At 41.8% G+C, this 23,616-nt stretch overlaps 3 protein-coding genes across 3 annotated transcripts in view; all 3 read right to left on the bottom strand.

Moving 5' to 3' along the window:
- The window catches only part of LOC134483571 (disks large homolog 5-like), an 81,981-nt gene that overhangs the window by 40,735 nt on the left and 17,630 nt on the right, over window positions 1–23,616 (bottom strand). The gene's annotated exons all lie outside the window — the stretch shown is intronic.
- Window positions 1,449–5,421, bottom strand: LOC147999036 (disks large homolog 5-like). The gene is made up of 6 exons (XM_087595988.1): window positions 5,080–5,421; window positions 4,072–4,231; window positions 3,464–3,607; window positions 2,664–2,830; window positions 1,842–1,947; window positions 1,449–1,716 (listed from the first exon to the last, which is right to left on the bottom strand). The coding sequence occupies exons 2-5, from the start codon at window positions 4,176–4,178 to the stop codon at window positions 1,883–1,885; spliced, it is 483 nt and encodes a 160-aa protein (XP_087452114.1). The 5' UTR covers window positions 4,179–4,231; window positions 5,080–5,421; the 3' UTR covers window positions 1,449–1,716; window positions 1,842–1,882.
- Window positions 18,991–23,001, bottom strand: LOC134483186 (uncharacterized). Its single transcript, XM_087595758.1, has 6 exons — window positions 22,812–23,001; window positions 21,618–21,777; window positions 21,008–21,151; window positions 20,208–20,374; window positions 19,384–19,489; window positions 18,991–19,260 (listed from the first exon to the last, which is right to left on the bottom strand). Exons 1-5 carry the CDS (start codon window positions 22,936–22,938, stop codon window positions 19,425–19,427), a joined length of 663 nt encoding a protein of 220 aa, XP_087451884.1. The 5' UTR covers window positions 22,939–23,001; the 3' UTR covers window positions 18,991–19,260; window positions 19,384–19,424.

Here is a 23,616-nt window from a genome sequence, read left to right as displayed (position 1 = left end):
ATGAAGACTCTTAGCTGAAAATGTGGACATCTCAAGACAGGTACTGGACAATGGCTGTCAGACTTGACTGAAGCCTGGAAATGTTTTGCTATCTCATAGGAAAAGAAGGCCCCTCCTACCACACTGTACTCTAAGGACAGTTTATTCAGGTTAGGATGACATGAACTATTGTCTCAGGTCACAGATGTCAGCACAAAGTATCCAAGGTATTGTATGCCAATGGTAGCATTAACAGAACAAAGCACACAGTGTCATGAAGACATAAATTAAGAGTTTGTGTAGCAAGACCCAGGCCTCTTCCAGGGTCTTAGATAGTAACTGAGAACCTCAAACACGGTAGTGATGTGCTAGTGTGGGGTGAATCTAGTTACAACTAGTTTCTATTGTGACACAGATGACACTTTTTGTGTCATGTTCAGCTTATAATGAATGACTAGACCTAAGCATGAGAATAACCAAATACTACATTGCTTCTCTAGCTGCTGAGCTTTTAAAAGCCCTGGGGTGACAGCAAGCTTTTGTGGACATTCTGGATTATTCCTTCTGTACTTTAACTCTCTGAGTCACCTCCACTCTCAGCAAGTTAGACCAATTCCACAAATTGGAAATCAGTCACCTGGAAAAAATACATTCTCAATACGATCCCAGATTGGCCATGGAAAAAGGATAGCTTGCACTGTCCCACCTCGGTTGGGCTTGCACAGGCCTGCTCTCCAAAAGAAACCTGTGTTCACAGCTGCAAGCTACATTCACTATGGATGCTCTGGAGGTTCCTTCCTAAACTGCTTAGATTAAAATAATTTTCTTGCTAACAATCAAAAAACTGATAATGCCAATCTGGCCTACAAGAAGCTAGTTTCTATTCTGTATTTTATCAGATGTGTATAATACATATGGTCATCACTGATATTAGGTGAAAGATCTGCTCTAATATGAAAACTAAGTGATACTGGAGGATGATCCTGACCCACAATGAGCAGTGGGAACACCAGAGCCCTGTAGGGATGCCTGACAACCTAACACGTTGAGCACGCACGGCTCAGTAAGTTCCCTGTGAACACACATATCCTGAGATCTCTCTATTTAATTGGAGGTGATCCTGTCCACCTAACACAGCACCTCATGTGGAGTAACAAAAGCCACCTGCAGGAGCTGTGGTGACGACTCACAGGGTAGAGCATCTGCTGCTCTCTCAGAAGAACCACATGGACGCTAACAATTGAGTAAAGTGTGTCAGTGATTACATCACAAAGTGTGTGTCCGAGACACAGCCACATTATCCACACAAAAGACACTATCACACTGGGTACTCCTTGGTGACTCTGATTTCACTTATTAGCCCAGGCTCCATGGAAAATGCAGAGATCCATCTGTAGCTGTCAGTTCTAAGTCCACAGGAAGGGACAGAACCCTTGAATAAGAATGATGGTCTTAAGAGTCAAGAGATAGAATTCAATTTTTATTCATAACAAATACATTTTTACGAAAAACAGGATTAAAATGAATAAAAATATTTAAAAATATTTGAAAGTAAAAATAGTAAGAAGAACATATAAATATGAAACAACAAAAAGAAAACTTCAATTAAAATCATAACAAAAATATTTCTAAAAGCATATTCTTAACGAACATTTAGAAGCACAGACGTATTGCTGTTTCTCCTCTAGCACACATAATGAAAGGCGGTCCCCCAAGGTGTCTCTCAAGTGCTGTTTTCTGAAGAAGAAAGTGAGTAAGACCTCAATCAGTCAGGATGGCTTAGGATGGTATATAAATTTAGCGTCTCTAAGAAATGACAAATTAACTCAGAGGATGAATACTCATCGAAAAAATGTTGTTACCATTCAGGATGTTGGTCATCAGGGACTCCTGAGAAAGCAACTTATTCTTCAGGAAGCTCTCTTACTGCTGTGTGTCCAATTCCAGCTCTCTTGCACTTTCTGAGACCTGGAGGAAGGCAGTTTTTCAGACACTGATTTGGTGGGGAAATGCAAGCCACCTGTCAGAATGCTGCCTTCTACCACCTCAGTTCTATTGGACAGTCGACATGGACCTTTTAACTGATATCATTGTTGCTAACTCTTTGGGAAGGGCAAAATCTCCAGAGAGCCTCACAGTAATGTGGGCTGCCAATATGGGACCCAGACTTATACCAGTGCAAACCAAGAACATGGCAATGGGAAAAGACCTCATCGGGTTGCAGGAAGAAAGGAGATGTCCATATGTCACCAAGGTTAAAGCCAATGACAAGTACTAATTTGACATTTGCACTTGGTTCTTATCCCAAAGGTGCTTCCTACACAAGAGGTCACATGACCACAGAGTGTCATTTGTCAAAGAACCAAGAAATTGTTCAAAACTCTACATGGGATCCAATGTATCACATGGATATGCAATAATGGGATATGTTATTCATCTGTCACCATTTCTAGACTGCAGCTTCAAAAAGAGCAGCAAAATATGCTTGCACAATAATTCAGTTTCTGAAAAGTGGTTAACTTCCTAGAATACTTGTGCATAGGCAGAGCAATGAACAATTCCACTACATGAGGTGGTTGGCTGGTTGTGAGTGTAAATTAGAAAGGTGGTAAGAGAAGCAAAGATGTATCAAATTGGCAAATTTTATCAGATATTGTTAAGCTAACACATCTGCTCGTCCCTACCTGATAATGCTGGTTCTGGCCGTTGATGGTCTTTATCTTTCTTGTTGAAGTCAACCAAATATTTCTGGTTCAGTGCACAATCAAGATGTACCTCCTTGTTCTCCTGCTTCAGTGGGACCAACTTCTTCCTACATGTGTTCTCCATCAGGAGCTGGCTGAGCAGGTTTCTGGAAATACAGTCTGCATAGTAAGATCATGCTGGCCCTTTCTCCCATTCCTACTCCCAAGTCCGACTAACTCTATCAGGTCCCAGATACCCATGAAGACTTAATAAAGTGCATCTTGATACATATAAGGCTGCTGCACAAACCATAAAAAGGTAATTCGGGGAAGAATAAATTGTTTGCTTGGCCTGACACCAATTAGAGTCCACACCTCTGAGAAAGAACATGGATCTACAACTATCCATGAAAGCCCAATGCATGGGGGCAACATCAATTAGTACTGGGCCAACACCCTCAAAGGAGGTCAGTAGAATCAAGAGAAGGTCATGCTAACCATGTGGTCCACGCACTGAATTTTGTAAAACCTGGTGTGACACCATAGGTCCAGGTCAGCCTAATAACCTTCTGCTGACTTCAATCAGTACTGATCTATCTAGAGCCTTCTGAAGATGCCTAGACAATCCTGGGATGAGGAACAGTCTTTTATGGAACTGAAAACTGAGTCCTAATGACCCTGGCACACTGATGTGTAAACAGCACAAGAGATAGAACCAGAGCTGAAGACCGTCCAATCCAGAACAAAGAAAGTCAGAAATGGCCATTCCACAAGTGATAGCCTTTCTGACCAGGACTTACCTAGAGAAGGTAATCTCCTTCTTCAGCTTATGGTTGTTCTCATGGACCTCAGTATTCTCCATCTCTAAGTTGTGCAGAATTGACATGACCGCCTCCTCCATTCTCTCCAGGTCTTCATAATATGGATTTGGCCTGAAGTGTGGCCTGTCCCCAAATGATAGAATACAATGAACATCGGCATTTAGGAATATATGAACTCAGGGTGGGTCCTACATCACCCCAGGCTGCTGCCTGGATCTTCCAGCACTCAGTCCCCTGCCTAGCAAGTACAGAGACTCACCAGAAACTCACTGCAATTACAATCTTGCAAAGCCACCAGCTGTCAAGGGCTTTGCAAATGCACACTGGGAACTCACTCTCCCTGACTTTATCCCTGAATTCTTCATTCAGACCACAAGTTCTGCTTTTAAATAAATGGAAGCAGATGAGTCCATTTTCAATCTCACTCCTCAGGGTCAGGTTCTGAATCTCCACTATATGGGAGGTGAGGTTTAGCACAGCGTGGTTAGGGAGGTACAGCTTTCTAGAACCCAAAACCTTAACAGGATAAGAAAAACGTGACCTTGCAGACCCAGGAATGAAACAAGAGCATTTGGAGCGATTCATACCTGTTCTTCATGGATCTCTCTGTCAGAAACCTCAGGCGATCTCTCAGGTCATTTCTCTCCTCGGTAATGAGCTGCAGCTCTTTAATCAGCCTCTCCTTTTCCTTCATGGCCTGATTCTTGCTTAGGTCAGTGCCAGGGGATGATGTTTCTCTCCCAGAGTCTGTAGGTAGAAGAACACAAGTGAACCTGCATGGGGAGAATGCATAGAGTGTTCATAGACCTCAGTGAGGCCTAAACAGGAGAACAAGTCAGGAACCCAGTGTCACTGCTAGGCGCTTGTTCTATGCTTAAGAGACCTCCTCAGGGGATCTCAGTTCTCCCACTACTCTATAGAGACCAAGAGATGTAAGCAGCCAGGTGTTCCCTATTCCGGACATCACGTGCTTACATGTACCATGGAGATGGCTTCTCCAGGATTATTATCAGCTGAACAGGGTACAGCTTGGTTTCAGGACCCTCACCCCTGTGGCTTCAGAACTCAGATGATAAATTCACCATCCACAAAACTTGAGTGATTGGAGACACTCAGATGTCCTACCCTGATACTCTAAGCCAACAACTTTGGATTTAAAACGCATTTCCAGGGAGGATATGTTCAACAGACTTATCAGTGTCCCTATGTGAAATACCAAATGCCCCAGAAGTGCGAATAGGTTACAGGCTGAATCTTGGTCTACACGTTCCAAATAGTTTTGGTATTGTAGAAAAATATTTGTAACATACAACCTCTAATATATAAAGCAAACGATGACCCTGCCAGTTAGAAGAAATTAGAGAAGGTCTAAGAACATAAGGTTATTGACTGGAGCACAATCTCTCCCTGTTACTACTGCCAGATACCCACTGTATTTAAAGAAGCAATGATAGTGAAATACATTGCTGCCCTGTCTAAACTCAGAAACGGTGGACCCTCCATGAACACTGATGGTGTTATTATATCAATGTAACAGAGCAAATGAACTGAAAAGTAAAGACCAGAAGTTCACAGTATAATAGCATTGGCCTTACCATATCCTCCCAGTGGGGATGGGGAAACTAAAGTTCTGAAATTCTTGACTTTAAGGAATTGTGATATTCATGGAAATTCAATTCCTTTTCAGATGCTCCAGTTGTTGTGGCCCATTGCTAGAAAGGTCAGCTTAAGCCTGCAGCCCCCTTGACAGGAAGCTCAAAATACACTGCCCAGAACTTGCTCCACATTCCCCAGAAGTGCTGTCTTTCTCCATCATTACTTTGAGACGAAAGGCCAGACTCCTTCACTCTAGTCTCTTCAGAATCGACGTTCCCCCTCCCAAAAAGCTTGCGAAGACGGGAAAACATGTCTTAGCTTGTAACCGCCAGACTCAGACTGAGAGAAACTAGGGCACTGGTTGTCACTACAACACTGGTGACATCACAGAGGATGCTAGAACTCACTAGGAGACAATAGAATGTCCAAGAAGGGACAGCTGATGTCATGGGGAGCAGACTTTGCCTCCCTGCTAATGTTCTCCCTGTACTGAGCATAAGCAGAGGTGCCCTTTCCAGGAGACTTTCCTGGGGCAGAGCCACTGAGCATCTCCTGCTTCCAAAGCCAAATTTTCCTCTAGGCTTGATTATAAAAAAACCTTAGTAATTCCTATGCATCTAAATGAATATTTCCTTCCATATCTTGCCCCAAAATGTCTCATCCTAACTCAAATTGTCCTCATTCACCAATGTTAGCCATTAAAACTTCCTGAGATTTCATACCAGCTTGAATATGCAGTCAAAAGTTCTCCTGTCTCATTATGTACGGGTGCTTTAAATCACATCAAGAAATAGTCTGCATGGTAGGTTACAACATGCGTGTGTATTAGGGGAACACTCATGAAGTCATGTGCTTAGCAATCGACAATTGCCAGAAAATTCCTTAGTTGAAAGAGTTGAAGTCTTTATGGTGCTAGGAAAAGTGTGGAGACCAGTTGGCAGAGGAAAGTGCAATATTGGGACCACGAGTGAAGGGAACCTCATGCTGCTTGTGGGGTTCTCCTCTCTGTACCAATGTCGCCAAAGGAGCACTGATCACAGGCCTGAGTAAGATACATCATGTGCTTTTATCAGAAAAATAAAATAGTCAAGAGATATAGGGGATGCACATAAACTGCTAAATGGTGCTTATCCATTAAGTGGATAGAGCAAGGTCCCAGCACCTGTACACTGGGAAATGGCCACCCCACCAAACACAAAACCACCTATCATAGTAAATAATGAATACTTTATAGAATGCACACATTAACACTGATTGATCACATCCATAGTTCAAATTTTGTGGGCAAATTCATGGCCTTAACTATCTTTCTCTCAACTTATATAGCAAAAATAGGAAAGAAAGAGAAAAGAAAAAGTCAAAACAAAAAGCTCAAGCTTCTCATATGAAGATTGCAGGAAGTGTTTTATGGGAGTCAGTTCTGATTGGGCCATTTTAGATAGAACAGTGCATAGTGACCCTTAATGTGATGGGCCTTTAGAAAGCTTTTTGCAATATTGGAATTTTAACAAACCTCATCCAGAACATACAGAAGAGGCAAGGATGTGATCACCATGTCCTTGCTCTGAATCAGGTCATTTTTCTGCATCCTTGATTGTCAGGCATAGAACAGCAACAATCTGAAATAGCTGGTAGACATGGGAAATCGTGGCTAAAACTATAATTGTGGGTTACACACCTCAACTGTCAAAGACTAATGCTGTCCTCACAGTCCTTGGAGGCCACTCTTGTAAGCCTATGTATCGCAAAGTGGAAGGAGGTTTATCTGAGCTCAAAGAGAACCTGGCCAGCCAGGTAGAGGTAACTTGTGATACTTGAGACCCTGTCTAAAACCAGCATAGAAACCCACACTTCATTCAAAGCGTCATCTACGAATTCTCGATTATCTGCCATTCTCTCCCTACCAGTCGTTCAGTTTGGAATGTTAGGAAAAAAGTGGAACTGATCATTCTATTCTAAGGAACTTGATCTCCATTTTCTTGCATACACATTAAGAGTGCATACAAATGGATATCACTATCTGAACATCTTAGTATTATCTACTCTGTATATGTAGCATAATACTGTGCCTATGACAATCTCAAGCTTCCTTGTGTGTTGTTGCCCCATCAAGAAGTGTGATGTACTGAGGCCAATATCCAGGGATCCTTTCAAGGGGTTAGAGTAAATCATCAGAGATACTGCACTTCTTTGTCCTTAGATTAAATTGAGTGACACAATGTGAACCTGGTGGGCTATTTAACCTTGCATCTTTCTCCCAACCCCACCTTTCTGAGTTCAGTCCATGGCAGAATTTGTTCCCCACCATCGTAGATATTTCTTTGTATATTTCCACAAGAGCCAGGTTTCTTTTTTTTTAGTAGAATTAGTTGTAGTCAATCAACTGCTGCCCTATGTAAGAAATGATTAGTATCTATTGTAATTTACCACACTGTATTTGTGTATAGGAGTACATTGTTGGAAATCCGGCATTACTGAGTAATTGGAAACCAGCGCTGTGGCCTTGCCTTTCTGTGCCTCTTCCTGGCTCACAGGCAGCAGGGGGCAGACCTTGAGTTCCTCTTCAGGGACAGAGTGATGTTGAATGGGCACTGAGCAGGCAGAGAAACACAGCTGAGGCAGCTCCTTTCAGTTATCAAACACATCATCTCCTTCCCATCTTAAGGGCTACTGCTGAGGTCTTGCCCCCATAGCTACCTTAACAGCAGCGAATTTGTTACACAGCAACCAGCTCTTTCCTATTGTTCTGTAATATGCCTCCACATCATGGATGCCAAGAAAAACACTAACAAAGAACAAAAAAACCTGACATTGAACTGTGAGGTGCTGGTCACATACCCTGTTATGTTCTGTATGTTATGAGGTTTCTTAATCTTAACAAGTTCCCCAACTATAAACTTCATGAACTTGATAAATGCACTAATTTCTGTTGATCCATTACCATCTGCTGTTGCTGTGTTTAGATGGCTCTAAGACCAAGATGGCTTATTGGAACAAAGATATATTTTGGGTACAAGAATCTTCTTTTGGGTCAGTACAACAAAATGAATTATTAGCCGTAATTAATGTATTGCAGGAATTTACTCATGATGTAAAAGTATTATAGCTGAGTCCGCTTATGTTGTAGGAGTAGTACAGAATATTGCGACTGCTGTTGTTTCTACATCTAAGCCGATATTAAATGTTATGCTCACATATTAAAGGACTATTGTTATTATGAAACTCTAGAATATTCATTGCACATATTAGATTACATTCAAAATTGCCAGGATCTTTAACACTTGGCAATCATATGGTAGATCAATTAGTGGAATTTGCTACCCCAGAAGAAAACAGAAATAATTATGCCAATATTGGATATTTCCATATTAAATGTAAGATTCCCTATTCTGAAGCCAAACAAATTATTGCTAATTGTCGTATTTGTGAGCCTTCACTTATAAAATGTATTCCATCTGAAATTAATCCCAGAAGAATGCAACCTAATACATCGTGGCAGATGGATGGAACCCATATTTCTGAGTTTGGTTGCCTTTCATATATACATGTAAGCATAGATAATGTTTCAAAATTTGTGTGGGCTACACCATTGCCAGGAGTACGCACTGCTCATGTTATACAGCATCTATTGGAAATTTTGCTGTTATGGGACTGTCCTCTAAAATTAAAACTGATTATGGACCACCATATATTTCTTATCAATTTAAACAATTTTATCAATGATATCATATTGTACATATTACTCATATAGAACACAATTCACCAGGACAAGCTTTTGTTGAAAGGGTTCACCATACCCTGAAATGACAAATTATAAAATCAAAAAGGAGGAAAAGAGATGACCTTATGCAGCCTGAATGGAGTTTGCAGACCAGTCCCAGAGCTATATTGGCACAAGCATTATACATTATTAATTTTCTTAATTTACCACAAAGTGAAGTTATATCAAGAGCCGATAGACACTTTGTTGAACTTCCCCCAGAAGGCATCGAACAGACAGTATGGATAAAATTGTCGGAGATGCTGAATGGCAGGAAGGGACATCATTGTATACAGGGGAGAGGGTTTTGTCTCATTACAGAATGGGAGACAATTCTGGTTACCCGGGAGATGGATCCAAGCCCAGAATGATAAGAACCGCACCCTACCCTCAAAGGAATCCAGTTAAACCAGCTACATTTTCTCCTAATGGATATTCTCCCGAGACGAAGGAGGTGTCCTCCATTACTGAGGCCCTGGCTTCTCTTAGTGTCAAGAAATGACAATGGATAAGGATCCGTGCAGTGACAACCCCATTACCTGTGTGGGGTCACGTGAAGCGATTAAGCACTGAAAGGAAAAAATGTTGTCTCCTACAGGAAAGTCCTTTACTGCTGAGCACGTATTGTTAGCAGTGTGTGCTTTACTCACGGTTTCTTCTGTTGGGGCCAATGCGAGTTATCAGGCTTATATTCCTTGTCCACCTTTATTTGAACCTGCTAATTGGGGGGAAACAGATGTGGTTTTATACACCACCCCAAGCATTTTATCATCTCTTCGGAATAATTTGACTTTTTGAATAGATATGATGGAGCTCTGTATAATTTTCCTTATGCTGGTTTAAAGATGCCTTTGTGTTTAGGAAAGAGACCAGGCCTACAAATGGGTTATTAAAATTGGCTATTACCAGGAATAATTGTTACAAGCTCCAGGATTGACAGCTTTGTCTATAACCAAAATTGGAATAACATTACATTTGTTAGCCAGCCAGTATATTCTATTTGTGCTCGGTTTACTTATACAGGCTTAAAATATCTCCCATGCAATTGGAAATATTGCCCTGGCATGTTTGGAAAAATTATTGAAGATAAATGAATAAATTGGGGTCCTTATGGCCAATCATTAATACATGTTCAGAATGGAATGTTACCACTTGTGATTTGTCAAATGTTACCAGGATGAACTGAGAGGAGAATGAAAGCCTTAATGGATGCTTGCTGATGGAATGTGGAGATGGAGGCATTGCTGATGTTCGACTGGCCTCTGTGGAAGATCCTACTGAGTTTCAAGCTCATTTGTGGAAGACTGTCACTGCATTAAAAGAAGGTGTGCTTGCTAATGGAAGCTTTTCTTGGCCTGCTCAATCTGCCTCTCAGTATAATTTTACGATGTTTAAGAAAGAAAAGCTTAACACTATGCCATATTTATTTTTAATATGTATATTTAATTTTAATAATGGATTTGCTTATATTAGCTGTCATTTGTATTCATGTATTAATTCATCTGTTCAGTTTAGTATGAATCAAGATTCTATTATTATATGCAGCAAAAATATTTCTCTTGATGCCTGTTAATTTGGGATGTCATTGGTCTCAAGATCCCCTTAATCATGTCATTATTGTTTTTTTTTAATACTCTGCTGAAGAGAAGTAAAAGAATTCTTGGAGTCATTGTTGCGACTATAGTTAGCTTTATTTCTGTTTCTACTTTTACAGCGGTTTCCAGCATAGCATTAAAAACACCTATTGAGACAAAGCATTTTGTTGAAGACTGGCATAAAGATTCGCATGAGTTATGGATAGTGCAAACTAAAATTGATATTAGACTTCAACATCAAGTAGGTATTTCAAAACAAACAGTAGAATGGTTGGGTCGAAAGATGTTATCTTTGGAAAAATATGAGGATTTAAGATATGATTGAAATCCTACTACTTTTGTGTTAATAAATATATGGATAATGATACAGAACATGATTGGAAGTTAATTCAACCCTATTTAGAAGGTGATGAAAGTGCTACAAAAGTAATTAATGCCTTGAAATATGATGCTCAATGAAATACGATACGATGCTGTCTTTTGGTAAACAGCTAGAAGATACTACCCCTATGGAAATAGCTAAATTATTGGCTGATCAATTGACAGGATTAGATCCCAAGGCTTGGCTTCAAAGGATTTTCCATAGCTTGGGAGGAGCTAGTTTTGGTATAATCTTATGTACATTGTATATTATGTTGCTTTATTTTTACATGACTAAACCCCTACAAGGACATGTAGCTATGTCATGGATAGTGTTTCTTTTAAAACAAAAGAAAAAAGAAGGAATTGTTAAGACATAGAGATGCAGCTCCCAGGCAGGGTCAAGAAAGGCCTGGTGACAGATTCAAGTAGAGCTGGAATGCCACCCTGGAGAATAAAATGTTTCTGTCACTTGGCCTTAAACTATGTTCTGCTGTGTCCCGTTTCTGTGGAAGCGGTTCTAACGCTCTCTTGGTAATGATGAGTATATTTTGATTATAATAAGAGAGGTGATTTGTTATATGAATATTTTGAGAAGAAGCTTTTGTTTATTCGTATTTCTTTGTTTAGTCTTCCCTCAATTGTTCCTGGTATCCTGGGAATAATGATCTTATGGTATCTTGACAAAATGAAAATTGTATTACTGCATATTCCTAGCATTATAAGGACTAATAAATCTTACAACTGCGTGCAGTTTCTTCTGCCTTTGCTCTGTGCCCCCTGTGTCCTGGTGATATGCGACCATACCCAGGGCCCCCAATTCACTAGACATTGACAGTGGGTCACTCCACAAAACACAGAAGCATCTACCTTAGTCAAAAATGGACATTTTATTGAATGTATACACTAACACTGATTGATCACATCCATAGCTAAGATATTAGGGGCAGAACGGTTGCCCAAAATACATTCCTCTAAACTTATGAAGCTAAAGAAAGAAAGAAAGAAAGAAAGAAAGAAAGAAAGAAAGAAAGAAAGAAAGAAAAGAAAAAGAGAAAAACACAAAAAACTTAAGCTTCTCATAGGAAGTTCGCAGGAAGTGTTGCTGGTAGTCAGTTCTGATTAGGCCATTTTAGATAGAACAGTGCATAGTGACCCTTAATATGTTGGGTCCTATATAAAGCTTTCTGCAATATTGGAATTTTAACGAAACTCATCTAGAACATAGAAAACAGGAAAGGATGTGATCACCATGTCCTTGCTCTGTATCAGGTTATTTTTCTGTGTCCTTGATTGTCAGGCATAGAACAGCAACAATCTGAAATAGCTGGTGGACATGGAAAAACGTGGCGAAAACTATAGTTGTGGGTTACACACCTCAACTGTCAAAGGCTAATGCTGTCCTCAGAGATCTCAGAGGCCCCTCTTGTAAGACTATCTATTGGGATGTGGAAGCAGGTTTATCTGAGTTCAAAGTGAACCGGGCCAGCCAGGGAGAGGGCAACATGTGATACTTGAGACCCTCTCTAAAACCAGCACAAAAACCAACCCTTCATTCAAAGCATCATCTATTAATTCTTTATTATTTACCACTTTCTCCCTACCAGCCTTTCAGTCTGGCATGGTAGAAAAGGACTGGGAATGATTTTCAATTCTAATGACCTTGATCTCTCTTTCCTTAGGTCCACATTAAGAACACATGCAAATGGGTATCACCATCTGAACAACTTAGTATCATCTACTCAGTATATCTAGCCTAATACTGTGCTATGACAATCTCAAGCTTCCTTTTCGCCGACCTAGCAAGAATTATGAAGTACTGAGGCCACACCCAAGTGATCCTTACAAGGGGTTAGAAGAAAGCCATGAGAGATGCTCCACTTCTTTGTCCTTAGATTAAATCACATTGACACAATGTGAACCTGGTGGACTATTTAACCAGACATGTTTCTCCCAACCCCACCTTTCTGAGTTCAGTCCATGTCAGAATTCATGCCCCACCATCCTAGATACAGAGTTTAGTGATATGTAATTGTTATCTAAACCTGTGTATTAAATTTTGTCATTTTGTTAATTTTTCTGGTTTTCACCACCTTCTTTGATTAACTGTCCTACTTTTGTTAATTTATCTCCTGTGTTCTCTGGTATTTTATCCTTCCCTCAAACTAAAGTATTCCTTTTAGGATCCTCTAGAGAGCTGTCTTACTGGTTATATTTTGTTAAATTTATTTTTAGTATGCATTAGTCAGTACAGTAGCTGGGCAGCTGCTGCCCTCCATGGTATCAGATCTACTTTCCAAACAATAGCTCTCAACTCTTACTGACTGTGTCGCATCTTGGCTGCTCTTTGTTCCCCTTGGACAGCCCTCAGGACCAGGCTCTCCTCTCCCTTAACCATGGCTGCTGTCCTCTTCCTCTCCCCTCTCCATCACACAAGTTCTTCCTTTATTCTCTGGCAGCTTCTTCTTCCTTCTTCCCTCCTCATGATCCTCTCTAGCAAAGCCCTCAAAGCTCCCCTCCCCCATCTCTCTGCTGTGCAGCTGTTGGCTGTTGGCTTCTTTATAATCACAGTTAACTGGGAGCAGGGTCAGTTTTGGGGGGTTAGCCAGTCTTGAGTTCTCCAAATTAGAATTAAAATACAAGCAGAATTAGGCCAATACACTACAGGGGATTCTTTTGTTTTGTTTTGGTTTAATTTTTGTTTTACCTTTTTACTATTTATTTTATTTTTGGCTATTTTATTAATTTGTTATTTTATTTACTTATATTTTAACTGTGGCCCTCTTTCCAGTATCCCCTCATCAAGCCTCACTTCCCATTTCTGCTCAGCTTTGCCTATGTGACAGTGCTCCCTGGCCACACATACCCATTCCCACCTCACACCTCTAGGATCCCTATTTGGTGGGCAACAGGTTTCACAAGAGCCAAGGGCCTACCACTGCATTAATGCCAGGGAAGTCAATCAATCCTCTTCTACACAGTGACCTAGAACCATAGACCCATTCTTGTATACACTTTGGCTGGCAAAAGTGGTCCCTAGGAGCTGGGGGATTGGTGACAGAGGGTCTGGTTAGATATTAAAGACCAATGATTGCTGCTTTCCCTTCTTTTTCTGATTGTGGGTGAAATTATGTTTGTGTGCTTGTCTTTTTTTCTTTTTGAAATTATTTCGAGGTGATTAATTTCTTGCTTTTTGGGGGTATAGTTTAGCTCATTGTCTTTGAGTTTCCTCCTATTATCATCTGTTATGGTGTCTTAGAGAAAAATATTGTTTAAATTTGGATTTCTCATGAAATATCTTGGTTTCTCCATTCATGATGATTGAGAATTATGCTGGGTATAGGATCCTGGGTCTGCATTACATCTGTTCAGGATTTCCTGGCTTTTGGAGTCTCTGTTGAGAAGTCTGGTGTAATTCAGATAGGTATGAATTCATTTGTTACTGCATATTTATACCTTACCCCTTTTAATATCCTTTCTTTGATCTGTGCATTTAGGGTTTAAATTGTTATATGAATGGAGGAATATTTTCTGGTCTGCTCCCATGTGTCAGCTTCTATGGCAGTGGTTCTCAACACTCCTAGTGCTGCACACCTGTAATACAGCGCTTCATGCTGTGATGACTCCCACCATGAAATTATTTCATTACTACTTCATAAGTAATATTGCTACTCTTATAAGTCATAATATGCAAGGTATCTGATATACAATCTTTGTGAGTGGTCATGGCCCAGAGTTTGAGAAACATTGCATTATATACACTTTTATTTTTTTTTTTAAAGAGAGGCCTTCATCTAAGAAGATCCTGATGCAGGTGTGAGAGCAGAGACACCCTGACATAGTGACAAGTTAGCAGGCCCAAGGCCGCTTGCCTTAATGGCAACAGATATTCCTGGCTAAAGGCACAATCTGAAATCACTGTCCCCAGGACATTTCTTACCTCAGTTTTCCCCCATTACACGGTGTGTCTGCTTGGCCATGTCTGTCCAGGAATTCAGTCCCTGTCGTCTCTGATACAGACAGAATGCTAAAGGTGAGAATGTTTCCCCCTGTTGGCTCCCAGTCACTTCTATAGAAGTGAGTTCAAATCCCCCGTGGGTAAATATGTGTCTCACATAGTGTGTGAGACTTGAAATGTCATCCTTTTTGTTGACAAAAACCAACTCTCACTTCAGATTTACAGCTGACCAATATTTAGTTTCAGGAGAATGAAGAAGCTGGCCAGGCCTGCAGAGTCAGATTCCCTCCCTGCCTGGGACAATCCCACCCACTGCAGACTTCAGCTTCACCTAGCAGCTGTTATCAGAAAATCTGACCTTAAGGTTCTGAAGTCCACACATGCACAAACCCTAACGTTGTTAGATGGTGGATATGGGGTTTTTCTCCAATTTAAAATCATTCAGGCCTCTTTTCTCCCCTGGGATGCACTTTGTTCTCTCAGGACTGTTCTTCTCAGAAGTCAACTCTCAGAAGGGGCACTTTGCTCTAACTCGTCCATGGGACCCACCCAGCATTGTGACTGGAGGATCCTATGGAGTTGTAGCTCTGAGCTGGGAGGGGCAGCTCTCACCCTGACTTGAAGAAGCCTGTTTTCACAGCTGAGCTAGATCTGAGGAACAGATGCTTTTAAAGAAGCATGTGAAATCATCTCCTGCAGGAGAGCTCACTATGCAGGGAAAGTCACACAGGACAGGGAAAGTGGCTTCCCAACTTCCCCAGGGCGCTCAAATCAGGGAAGGTACCTGATTTCAGAGAGTTTGAGAAAGGCCTCCATCTTCCTGAAAGACTTCCCTCAATCATAAGTCCCACCACTATCCCAGGCTCAGCAAAGCCCTCCACCTGCCATTTTCCTGCAAAGGAAACCCAGTGTGGAGAATTGAGGATAACACTTCTAGGAAATGGGCGACACAAGTCTCTGGGGGTCCTGGCCTGGAGTCTGTCCCTTAGGCTCTCCTCACTTCCCCTAGGTGCCTAGGGCAGAGGCAGGGTCAGGAGTAGGGGGAGGGGCAAGTTCATGGTCAGGGGCAGGGTCAGGGGCAAGCAGTGACCTCCAGCCACAAGATAGGCTTTGGGTGCATGGAACAAGCAGCAGCAGAGCTCGCCCTGCCCTCCTCCTCTCTGGAGTGGGAAAGCATGGAGACCTGAGAGGTTGGGAAGAGTTGGGGAACTCACAGCTGCTTTCCTCTGGCTGCAACTGCAAGTGCAGGGCCAAAGAAGCCAGAGAGGCTCAGGGGATTCCCCGATTTCCTGATGTCATTGTCCTTGTGGATATCCAGGTTGAAGGCTGTGCTTGGCTGGGCCAGAAGACCTGCAGACAGGTAGAAGATGCACAACTGGCCTGTGACCTCCCTGGGCACCCACTGGGACCCAGCTCAAATGGCCACAGACACTCACCACGCACCCTGCCCCAGCCCTAAGCCTGTGCACACCAAGGCCACAGCACCTCTGCTAGTCCCTCCCACCATGAGCACCCCCCCCCTGGCACCCTGGCTTGCTTATACTCTCTGTAGGTAGCTCCTTGTGTGGTTTAGACACCAGGTTGATTATGGCCTCAGAGAAGGAGTTTCACATCGTTCCTTCTCTTTCAATATAGTGGAATAATTGAAGCACTATTGTTATTAGGTCTTCATTAAAAGTCTGATAGGATTCTGCATTAAAGCCATATGGCCTGAAATTTCACTTTTTAATTTTTGGAGGGGCAAACTATACTGACTGTATCTATTTTCTTCTGAGAATTATCCATGTACCTTCCCAGATCTGTGTTTATGTTCGTAGTTGTTATCTGTCTAGAAAATACCAATATCAAATAGATTTTCAGTTTTCTTGAGTAAAGGCCTCTGAGATAAGACCTAATGTTTGTTGAATTTGTTCATTTTCTATTGTTAGATCCCTCTTTCCATTTCTAATTATGTCAACTTAAGTATTGTCTATGGTGTGCAGTTTGTTTGTGGAGGAGTTGCCTATGTGGTGGATCTTTTCAACAAAAATACAAAAAAAGAAACAAACAACAAAACAAACAAACAAACAAACAAACAAAAAAACAAAAAAACCCAAACCACAGGTCTTGGTTGCCTTGACTCTTTGTGTTTTTCACTTTGTTTGTAATTGCCTGATTTGATTTGAGCCCTAAATTAATTTCCTGCCATAAAATCCTACCTGACAGTCTATGGGATCAGGTTTGGCCTCATCTTGGTAAGAGCAACGTATAACTACTGAAGCTTTTCCTGCTCTCTGTAGTGGTGATGACGTGAAACCCTTACTGAAAACAATGCATAGCACGTTTTAGGCTGTATTAAAGCAGGCCACCATTTCAGTGTTCCCTGCAAGGTGCCATGGGACAGCAGTAGCATGAGTCTGCATGTACCTTGACAGTTTTCGTTAGGGACTACACACACACACACACACAGACACACACACAGACACACACACACACACACACACACACACTTTACTGACATGGTGCACATTCTTTCCACACAAAGAAGAAAGTGAGTAGTAATGAAAACACACCAATAATGGAATTGATGGAGGGAGCTGTGGGGAAGCTGGGGCTTAGAGTTACTTAAAGGCCCTGTGCAGGCTCTCCTTTTGTTGGAGGAGAAACTTCACGTGCAATGTGGTTCTTTATTTTCTTTCTCTAAAGCACAGAGGGCTAGGGTGGATCACAGGGCTTTGAGCATGTTCGGCAAGTGCAGTCACATTGAATTAAATCCTAGGGCTGGAACCTATTAATCTTCTACAAAATTACAGAGCAGCCTGGATGAAGACTCTCAGCTGCAAAGGTGGACATCTCAAGACAGGTACTGGACAATGGCTGACAGACTTGACTGAAGACTGGAAATGTTTTGCTATCTCACAGGAAAAGAAGGCTCCTCCTACCACACTGTACTCTAAGGACAGTTTATTCAGGTTAGGATGACATGAAGTATTGTCTCCTGTCAAAGATGTCAGCACAAAGTATCCAAGGTATTGTATGCCAATGGTAGCATCAACAGAACAAAGCACACAGTGTCATGAAGACATAAATTATGAGTTTGTGTAGCAAGACCCAGGCCTCTTCCAGGGTCTTAGATAGTAACTGAGAACCTCAAATATGGTGGCGATGTGATAGTGTGTGGTGAATCTAGTTACAACTAGTTTCTATTGTGACACAGATGACACTTTTTGTGTCATGTTCAGCTTATAATGAATGACTAGACTTAAGCATGAGAATAACCAAATACTACATTGCTTCTCTAGCTGCTGAGCTTTTAAAGCCCTGGGGTGACAGCAAGCTTTTGTGGACATTCTGGATTATTCCTTCTGTACTTTAACTCTCTGAGTCACCTCCACTCTCAGTAAGTTAGATCAATTCCATAAATTGGAAATCAGTCACCTGGAAAAAATACATTCTCAATATGATCCCAGATTGGCCATGGAAAAAGGGTAGCTTGAACTGTCCCACCTAGGTTCTGGGCCTGCACAGGCCTGCTCTCCTAAAGAAACCTGTGTTCACAGCTGCAGGCTACATTCATTATGGATGCTCTTGAGGATCCTCCCTAAAGTGCTTAGATTAAAATAATTTTCAAAAAACTCATTATGCCAATCTGGCCTACAGGAAGCTAGTTTCTATTCTGTATATTATCAGATGTGCATAATACATATGGTCATCACTGATAATAGGTGAAAGATCTGCTCTAATATGAAAACTAAGTGATGCTGGAGGATGATCCTGGCCCACAATGAGCAGTGGGAACACCAGAGCCCTGTAGGGATGCCTGACGACCTAACACGTTGAGCACGCACGCCTCAGTAATTTCCCTGTGAACACACATCTCCTGAGATCTCTCTATTTAATTGGAGGTGATCCTGTCCACCTAATACAGCACCTCATGTGGAATAACAAAAGCCACCTGCAGGAGCTGTGGTGATGACTCACAGGGTAGAGCATCTGCTGCTCTCTCAGAAAACTACATGGACCCTAACAATTGGGTAAATTGTGTCAGTGATTACATCATAAAGTGTGTGACAGAGACACAGCCACGTTATCCACACAAAAGACACTGTCACACTGGGTACCCCTTGGTGACTTTGAATTCACTTATTAGCCCAGGCTCCATGGAACATGCAGAGATCCATCTGTAGCTGTCAGTTCTAGGTCCACAGGAAGGGACAGAACCCTTGAGTAAGAAAGATGATCTTAAGAGTCAAGAGATAGAATTCAATTTTTATTCATAACAAATACATTTTTACAACAAAACAGGATTAAAATGAATAAAAATATTTAAAAATATTTGAAAGTAAAAATAGTAACAAGAACATATAAATATGAAACAACAAAAAGAAAACTTCAATTAAAATCATAACAAAAATATTTCTAAAAGCATATTCTTAACGAATATTTAGAAGCACAGACGTATTGCTGTTTCTCCTCTAGCACACATAATGAAAGGCAGTCGCCCAAGTTGTCTCTCAGGTGCTGTTTTCTGAAGAAGAAAGTGAGTAAGACCTCAATCAGTCAGGATGGCTTAGTGGTATATAAATTTAGGGTCTCTAAGAAATGACAAATTAACGCAGAGGATGAATACTCATCCAAAAAATGTTGTTACCATTCAGGATGTTGGTCATCAGGGACTCCTGAGAAAGCAACTTATTCTTCAGGAAGCTCTCTTACTGGGGTGTGTCCAATTCCAGCTCTCTTGCACTTTCTGAGACCTGGGAGAGGAAGGCAGTTTGTCAGACACTGATTTGGTGGGGAAATGCAAGCCAGCTGTCAGAATGCTGCCTTCTACCACCTCAGTTCTATTGGACAGTCGACATGGACCTTTTAACTGATATCATTGTTGCTAACTCTGTGGGCAGGGCAAAATCTCCAGCAAGCCACACAGTAATGTGGGCTGCCAATCTGGGACCCAGACTTATACCAGTGCAAACCAAGAACAGGGCAATAAGAAGAGACCTCATCGGGTTGCAGGAAGAAAGGAGATGTCTATATGTCACCAAGGATAAAGCCAACGCAAGTACTAATTTGACATTTCCACTTGGTTCTTATCCCAAAGGTGCTTCCTACACAAGAGGTCACATGACCACAGAGTTTCAATTGTTCAAGAACCAAGAAATTGTTCAAAACTCTACATAGGATCCAATCTATCACATGGATATTCAATAATGAGATATGTTATTCATCTGTCACCATTTCTAGACTGCAGCTTCAAAAAGAGCAGCAAAATATGCTTGCACAATGATTCAGTTTCTGAAAAGTGGTTAACTTCCTAGAATACTTGTGCATAGGCAGAGCAATGAACAATTCCATTACATGAGGTGGTTGGCTGGTTGTGAGTGTAAATTAGAAAGGTGGTAAGAGAAGCAAAGATGTATCAAATTGGCAAATTTTATCAGATATTGTTAAGCTAACACATCTGCTCGTCACTACCTGATAATGCTGGTTCTGGCCGTTGCTGGTCTTTATCTTTCTTGTTGAAGTCAACCAAATATTTCTGGTTCAGTGCACAATCAAGATGTACCTCCTTGCTCTCCTGCTTTAGAGGGACCAACTTCTTCCTACATGTGTTCTCCATCAGGAGCTGGCTGAGCAGGTTTCTGGAAATACAGTATGCATAGTAAGATCATGCTGGCTCTTTCTCCCATTCCTACTCCCAAGTCCCACTAACTCTACCAGGTCCCAGATACCCATGAAGACTTAATAACGTGCATCTTGATACATATAAGGCTGCTGCACAAACCATAAAGAGTTAATTCAGGGAAGAATAAATTGTTTGCTTGGCCTGACACCAATTAGTGTCCACACCTCTGAGAAAGAACATGGATCTACAACTATCCATGAAAGCCCAATGCATTGGGGCAACATCAATTAGTAGTGGGCCAACACCCTCAAAGGAGGTCAGTAGAACCAAGAGAAGGTCATGCTAACCATGTGGTCCACGCACTGAATTTTGTAAAACCTGGTGTGACACCATAGGTCCAGGTCAGCCTAATAACCTTCTGCTGACTTCAATCAGTACTGTTCTATCTAGAGCCTTCTGAAGATGCCTAGACAATCCTGGGATGAGGAACAGTCTTTTATGGAACTGAAAACTGAGTCCTAATGACCCTGGAACACTGATGGGTAAACAGCACAAGAGATAGAACCAGAACTGAAGACCGTCCAATCCAGAACAAAGAAAGTCAGAAATGGCCATTCCACAAGTGATAGCCTTTCTGACCAGGACTTACCTAGAGAAGGTAATCTCCTTCTTCAGCTTATGGTTGTTCTCATGGACCTCAGTGTTCTCCATCTCTAAGTTGTGCAGAATTGACATGACCGCCTCCTCCATTCTCTCCAGGTCTTCATAATATGGATTTGGCCTGAAGTGTGGCCTGGCCCCAAATGATAGAATACAATGAACATCGGCATTTAGGAATATATGAACTCAGGGTGGGTCCTATATTACCCCAGGCTGCTGCCTGGATCTTCCAGCACTCAGTCCCCTGCCTAGCAAGTACAGAGACTCACCATAAACTCACTGCAATTACAATCTTGCAAAGCCACCAGCTGTCAAGGGCTTTGCAAATGCACACTGGGCACTCACTCTCCCTGACTTTATCCACGAATTCTTCATTCAGACCACAAGTTCTGCTTTTCAAAATGGAAGCAGATGAGTCCATTTTCAATCTCACTCCTCAGGAAGGGTCAGGTTCTGAATCTCCACTATATGGGAGGTGAGGTTTAGCACAGGGTGGTTAGGGAGGCACAGCTTTCTAGAACCCAAAACCTTAACAGGATAAGAAAAAGGTGACCTTGCAGACCCAGGAATGAAACAAGAGCATTTGGAGCGATTCATACCTGTTCTTCATGGATCTCTCTGTCAGAAACCTCAGGCGATCTCTCAGGTCATTTCTCTCCTCGGTAATGAGATGCAGCTCTTTAATCAGCCTCTCCTTTTCCTTCATGGCCTGATTCTTGCTTAGGTCAGTGCCAGGGGATGATGTTTCTCTCCCAGCGTCTGTAGGTAGAAGAACACAAGTTAACCTGCATGGGAAGAATGCATAGAGTGTTCATAGACCTCAGTGAGGCCTAAACAGGAGAACAAGCCAGGAACCCAGTGTCACTGCTAGGCGATTGGTCTATGCTTAAGAGGCCTCCTCAGGGGATCTCAGTTCTCCCACTACTCTATAGAGACCAAGAGATGTAAGCAACCAGGTGTTCCCTATTCCGGACATCACGTGCTTACATGTACCATGGAGATGGCTTCTCCAGGATTATTGTCAGCTGAACAGGGTACAGCTTGGTTTCAGGACCCTCACCCCTGTGGCTTCAGAACTCAGATGATAAATTCACTATCCACAAAACTTGAGTGATTGGAGACACTCAGATGTCCTACCCTGATACTCTAAGGCAACAACTTTGGATTTAAAATGCATTTCCAAGGGAGGATATGTTCAATAGACTTATCAGTGTCCCTATGTGAAATACCAAATGCCCCAGAAGTGCAAATTGGTTACAGGCTGAATCTTGGTCTAAACGTTCCAAATAGTTTTGGTATTGTAGAAAAATGTTTGTAACATACAACCTCTAATACATAAAGCTAACGATGACCCTGCCAGTTAGAAGAAATCAGAGAAGGTCTAAGAACATAAGGTTATTGCCTGGAGCACAATCTCTCCCTGTTACTACTGTCAGATACCCACTGTATTTAAAGAAGCAATGATAGTGAGATACATTGCTGCCCTGTCTAAACTCAGAAAAGGTGGACCCTCCATGACCACTGATGGTGTTATTATATCAATGTAACAGAGCAAATGAACTGAAAAGTAAAGACCAGAAGTTCACAGTATAATAGCATTGGCCTTACCATATCCTCCCAGTGGGGATGGGGAAACTAAAGTTCTGAAATCCTTGACTTTAAGGAATTGTGATATTCGTGGAAATTCAATTCCTTTTCAGATGCTCCAGTTGTTGTGGCCCATTGCTAGAAAGGTCAGCTTAAGCCTGCAGCCCCCCTGACAGGAAGCTCAAAATACACTGCCCAGAACTTACTCCACATTCCCCAGAAGTGCTGTCTTTGTCCATCATTACTTTGAGACGAAAGGCCAGACTCCTTCACTCTAGTCTCTCCACAATCGACGTTCCCCCTCCCAAAACGCTTGCGAAGACAGAAAAACATGTCTTAGCTTGTAACCGCCAGACTCGGACTGAGAGAAACTAGGGCACTGGTTGTCACTACAACACTGGTGACATCACAGAGGATGCCAGAACTCTCTAGGAGACAATAGAATGTCCAAGAAGGGACAGCAGATGTCATGGGGAGCAGACTTTGCCTCCCTGCCAATGTTCTCCCTGTACTGAGCATAAGCTGAGGTGCCCTTTCCAGGAGACTTTCCTGGGGCAGAGCCACTGAGCATCTCCTGCTTCCAAAGCCAAATTTTCCTGATTATAAAAAACCTTAGTAATTCCTATGCACCTAAATGAATGTTTCCTGTCAAATCTTTCCCATAAAATGTCTCATCCTAACTCAAATTGTCCACATTCACCAATGTTAGCCATTAAAACTTCTGAGATTTCACACCAGTTTGAATATGCAGTCAAAAGTTCTCTTGTCTCATTATGTACAGGTGCTTTATATCACATCAAGAAATAGTCTGCATGGTAGGTTACAACATGGGTGTGTATTAGGGGAACACTCATGAAGTCATGTGCTTAGCAATCGACAATTGCCAGAAAATTCCTTAGGAGAAAGAGTTGAAGTCTTTAAGGTGCTAGTAAAAGTGTGGACACAAGTTGGCAGAGGAAAATGCAATATTGGAGACACCAGTGAAGGGAACCTCATGCTGCTTGTGGGGTT

The sequence above is a fragment of the Rattus norvegicus genome, chromosome 19, assembly GCF_021556685.1.
Source record: "Rattus norvegicus strain SHRSP/BbbUtx chromosome 19, alternate assembly SHRSP_T2T, whole genome shotgun sequence".
Lineage (NCBI taxonomy): Eukaryota > Metazoa > Chordata > Mammalia > Rodentia > Muridae > Rattus > Rattus norvegicus.
The sequence above is the reverse complement of the archived record's forward strand: the minus strand, read 5'-3'. Positions and strand labels throughout refer to the sequence as shown.

Excerpts from the sequence above, each read along its gene's own strand:
- LOC147999036 (XM_087595988.1), bottom strand. The coding sequence starts at position 4,178 with ATGAAGGAAAAGGAGAGGCTGATTAAAGAGCTGCAGCTCATTACCGAG. Across the intron at positions 2,831-3,463 it reads AAGGAGATTACCTTCTCTAG|AAACCTGCTCAGCCAGCTCC; the intron begins GTAAGTCCTGGT and ends CTGTATTTCCAG. Across the intron at positions 1,948-2,663 it reads GCCAGAACCAGCATTATCAG|GTCTCAGAAAGTGCAAGAGA; the intron begins GTAGGGACGAGC and ends GCCTTCCTCCAG.
- LOC134483186 (XM_087595758.1), bottom strand. The coding sequence starts at position 22,938 with ATGTTTTTCTGTCTTCGCAAGCGTTTTGGGAGGGGGAACGTCGATTGT. Across the intron at positions 21,152-21,617 it reads GAGAGATCCATGAAGAACAG|GCCACACTTCAGGCCAAATC; the intron begins GTATGAATCGCT and ends ATTTGGGGCCAG. Across the intron at positions 20,375-21,007 it reads AAGGAGATTACCTTCTCTAG|AAACCTGCTCAGCCAGCTCC; the intron begins GTAAGTCCTGGT and ends CTGTATTTCCAG.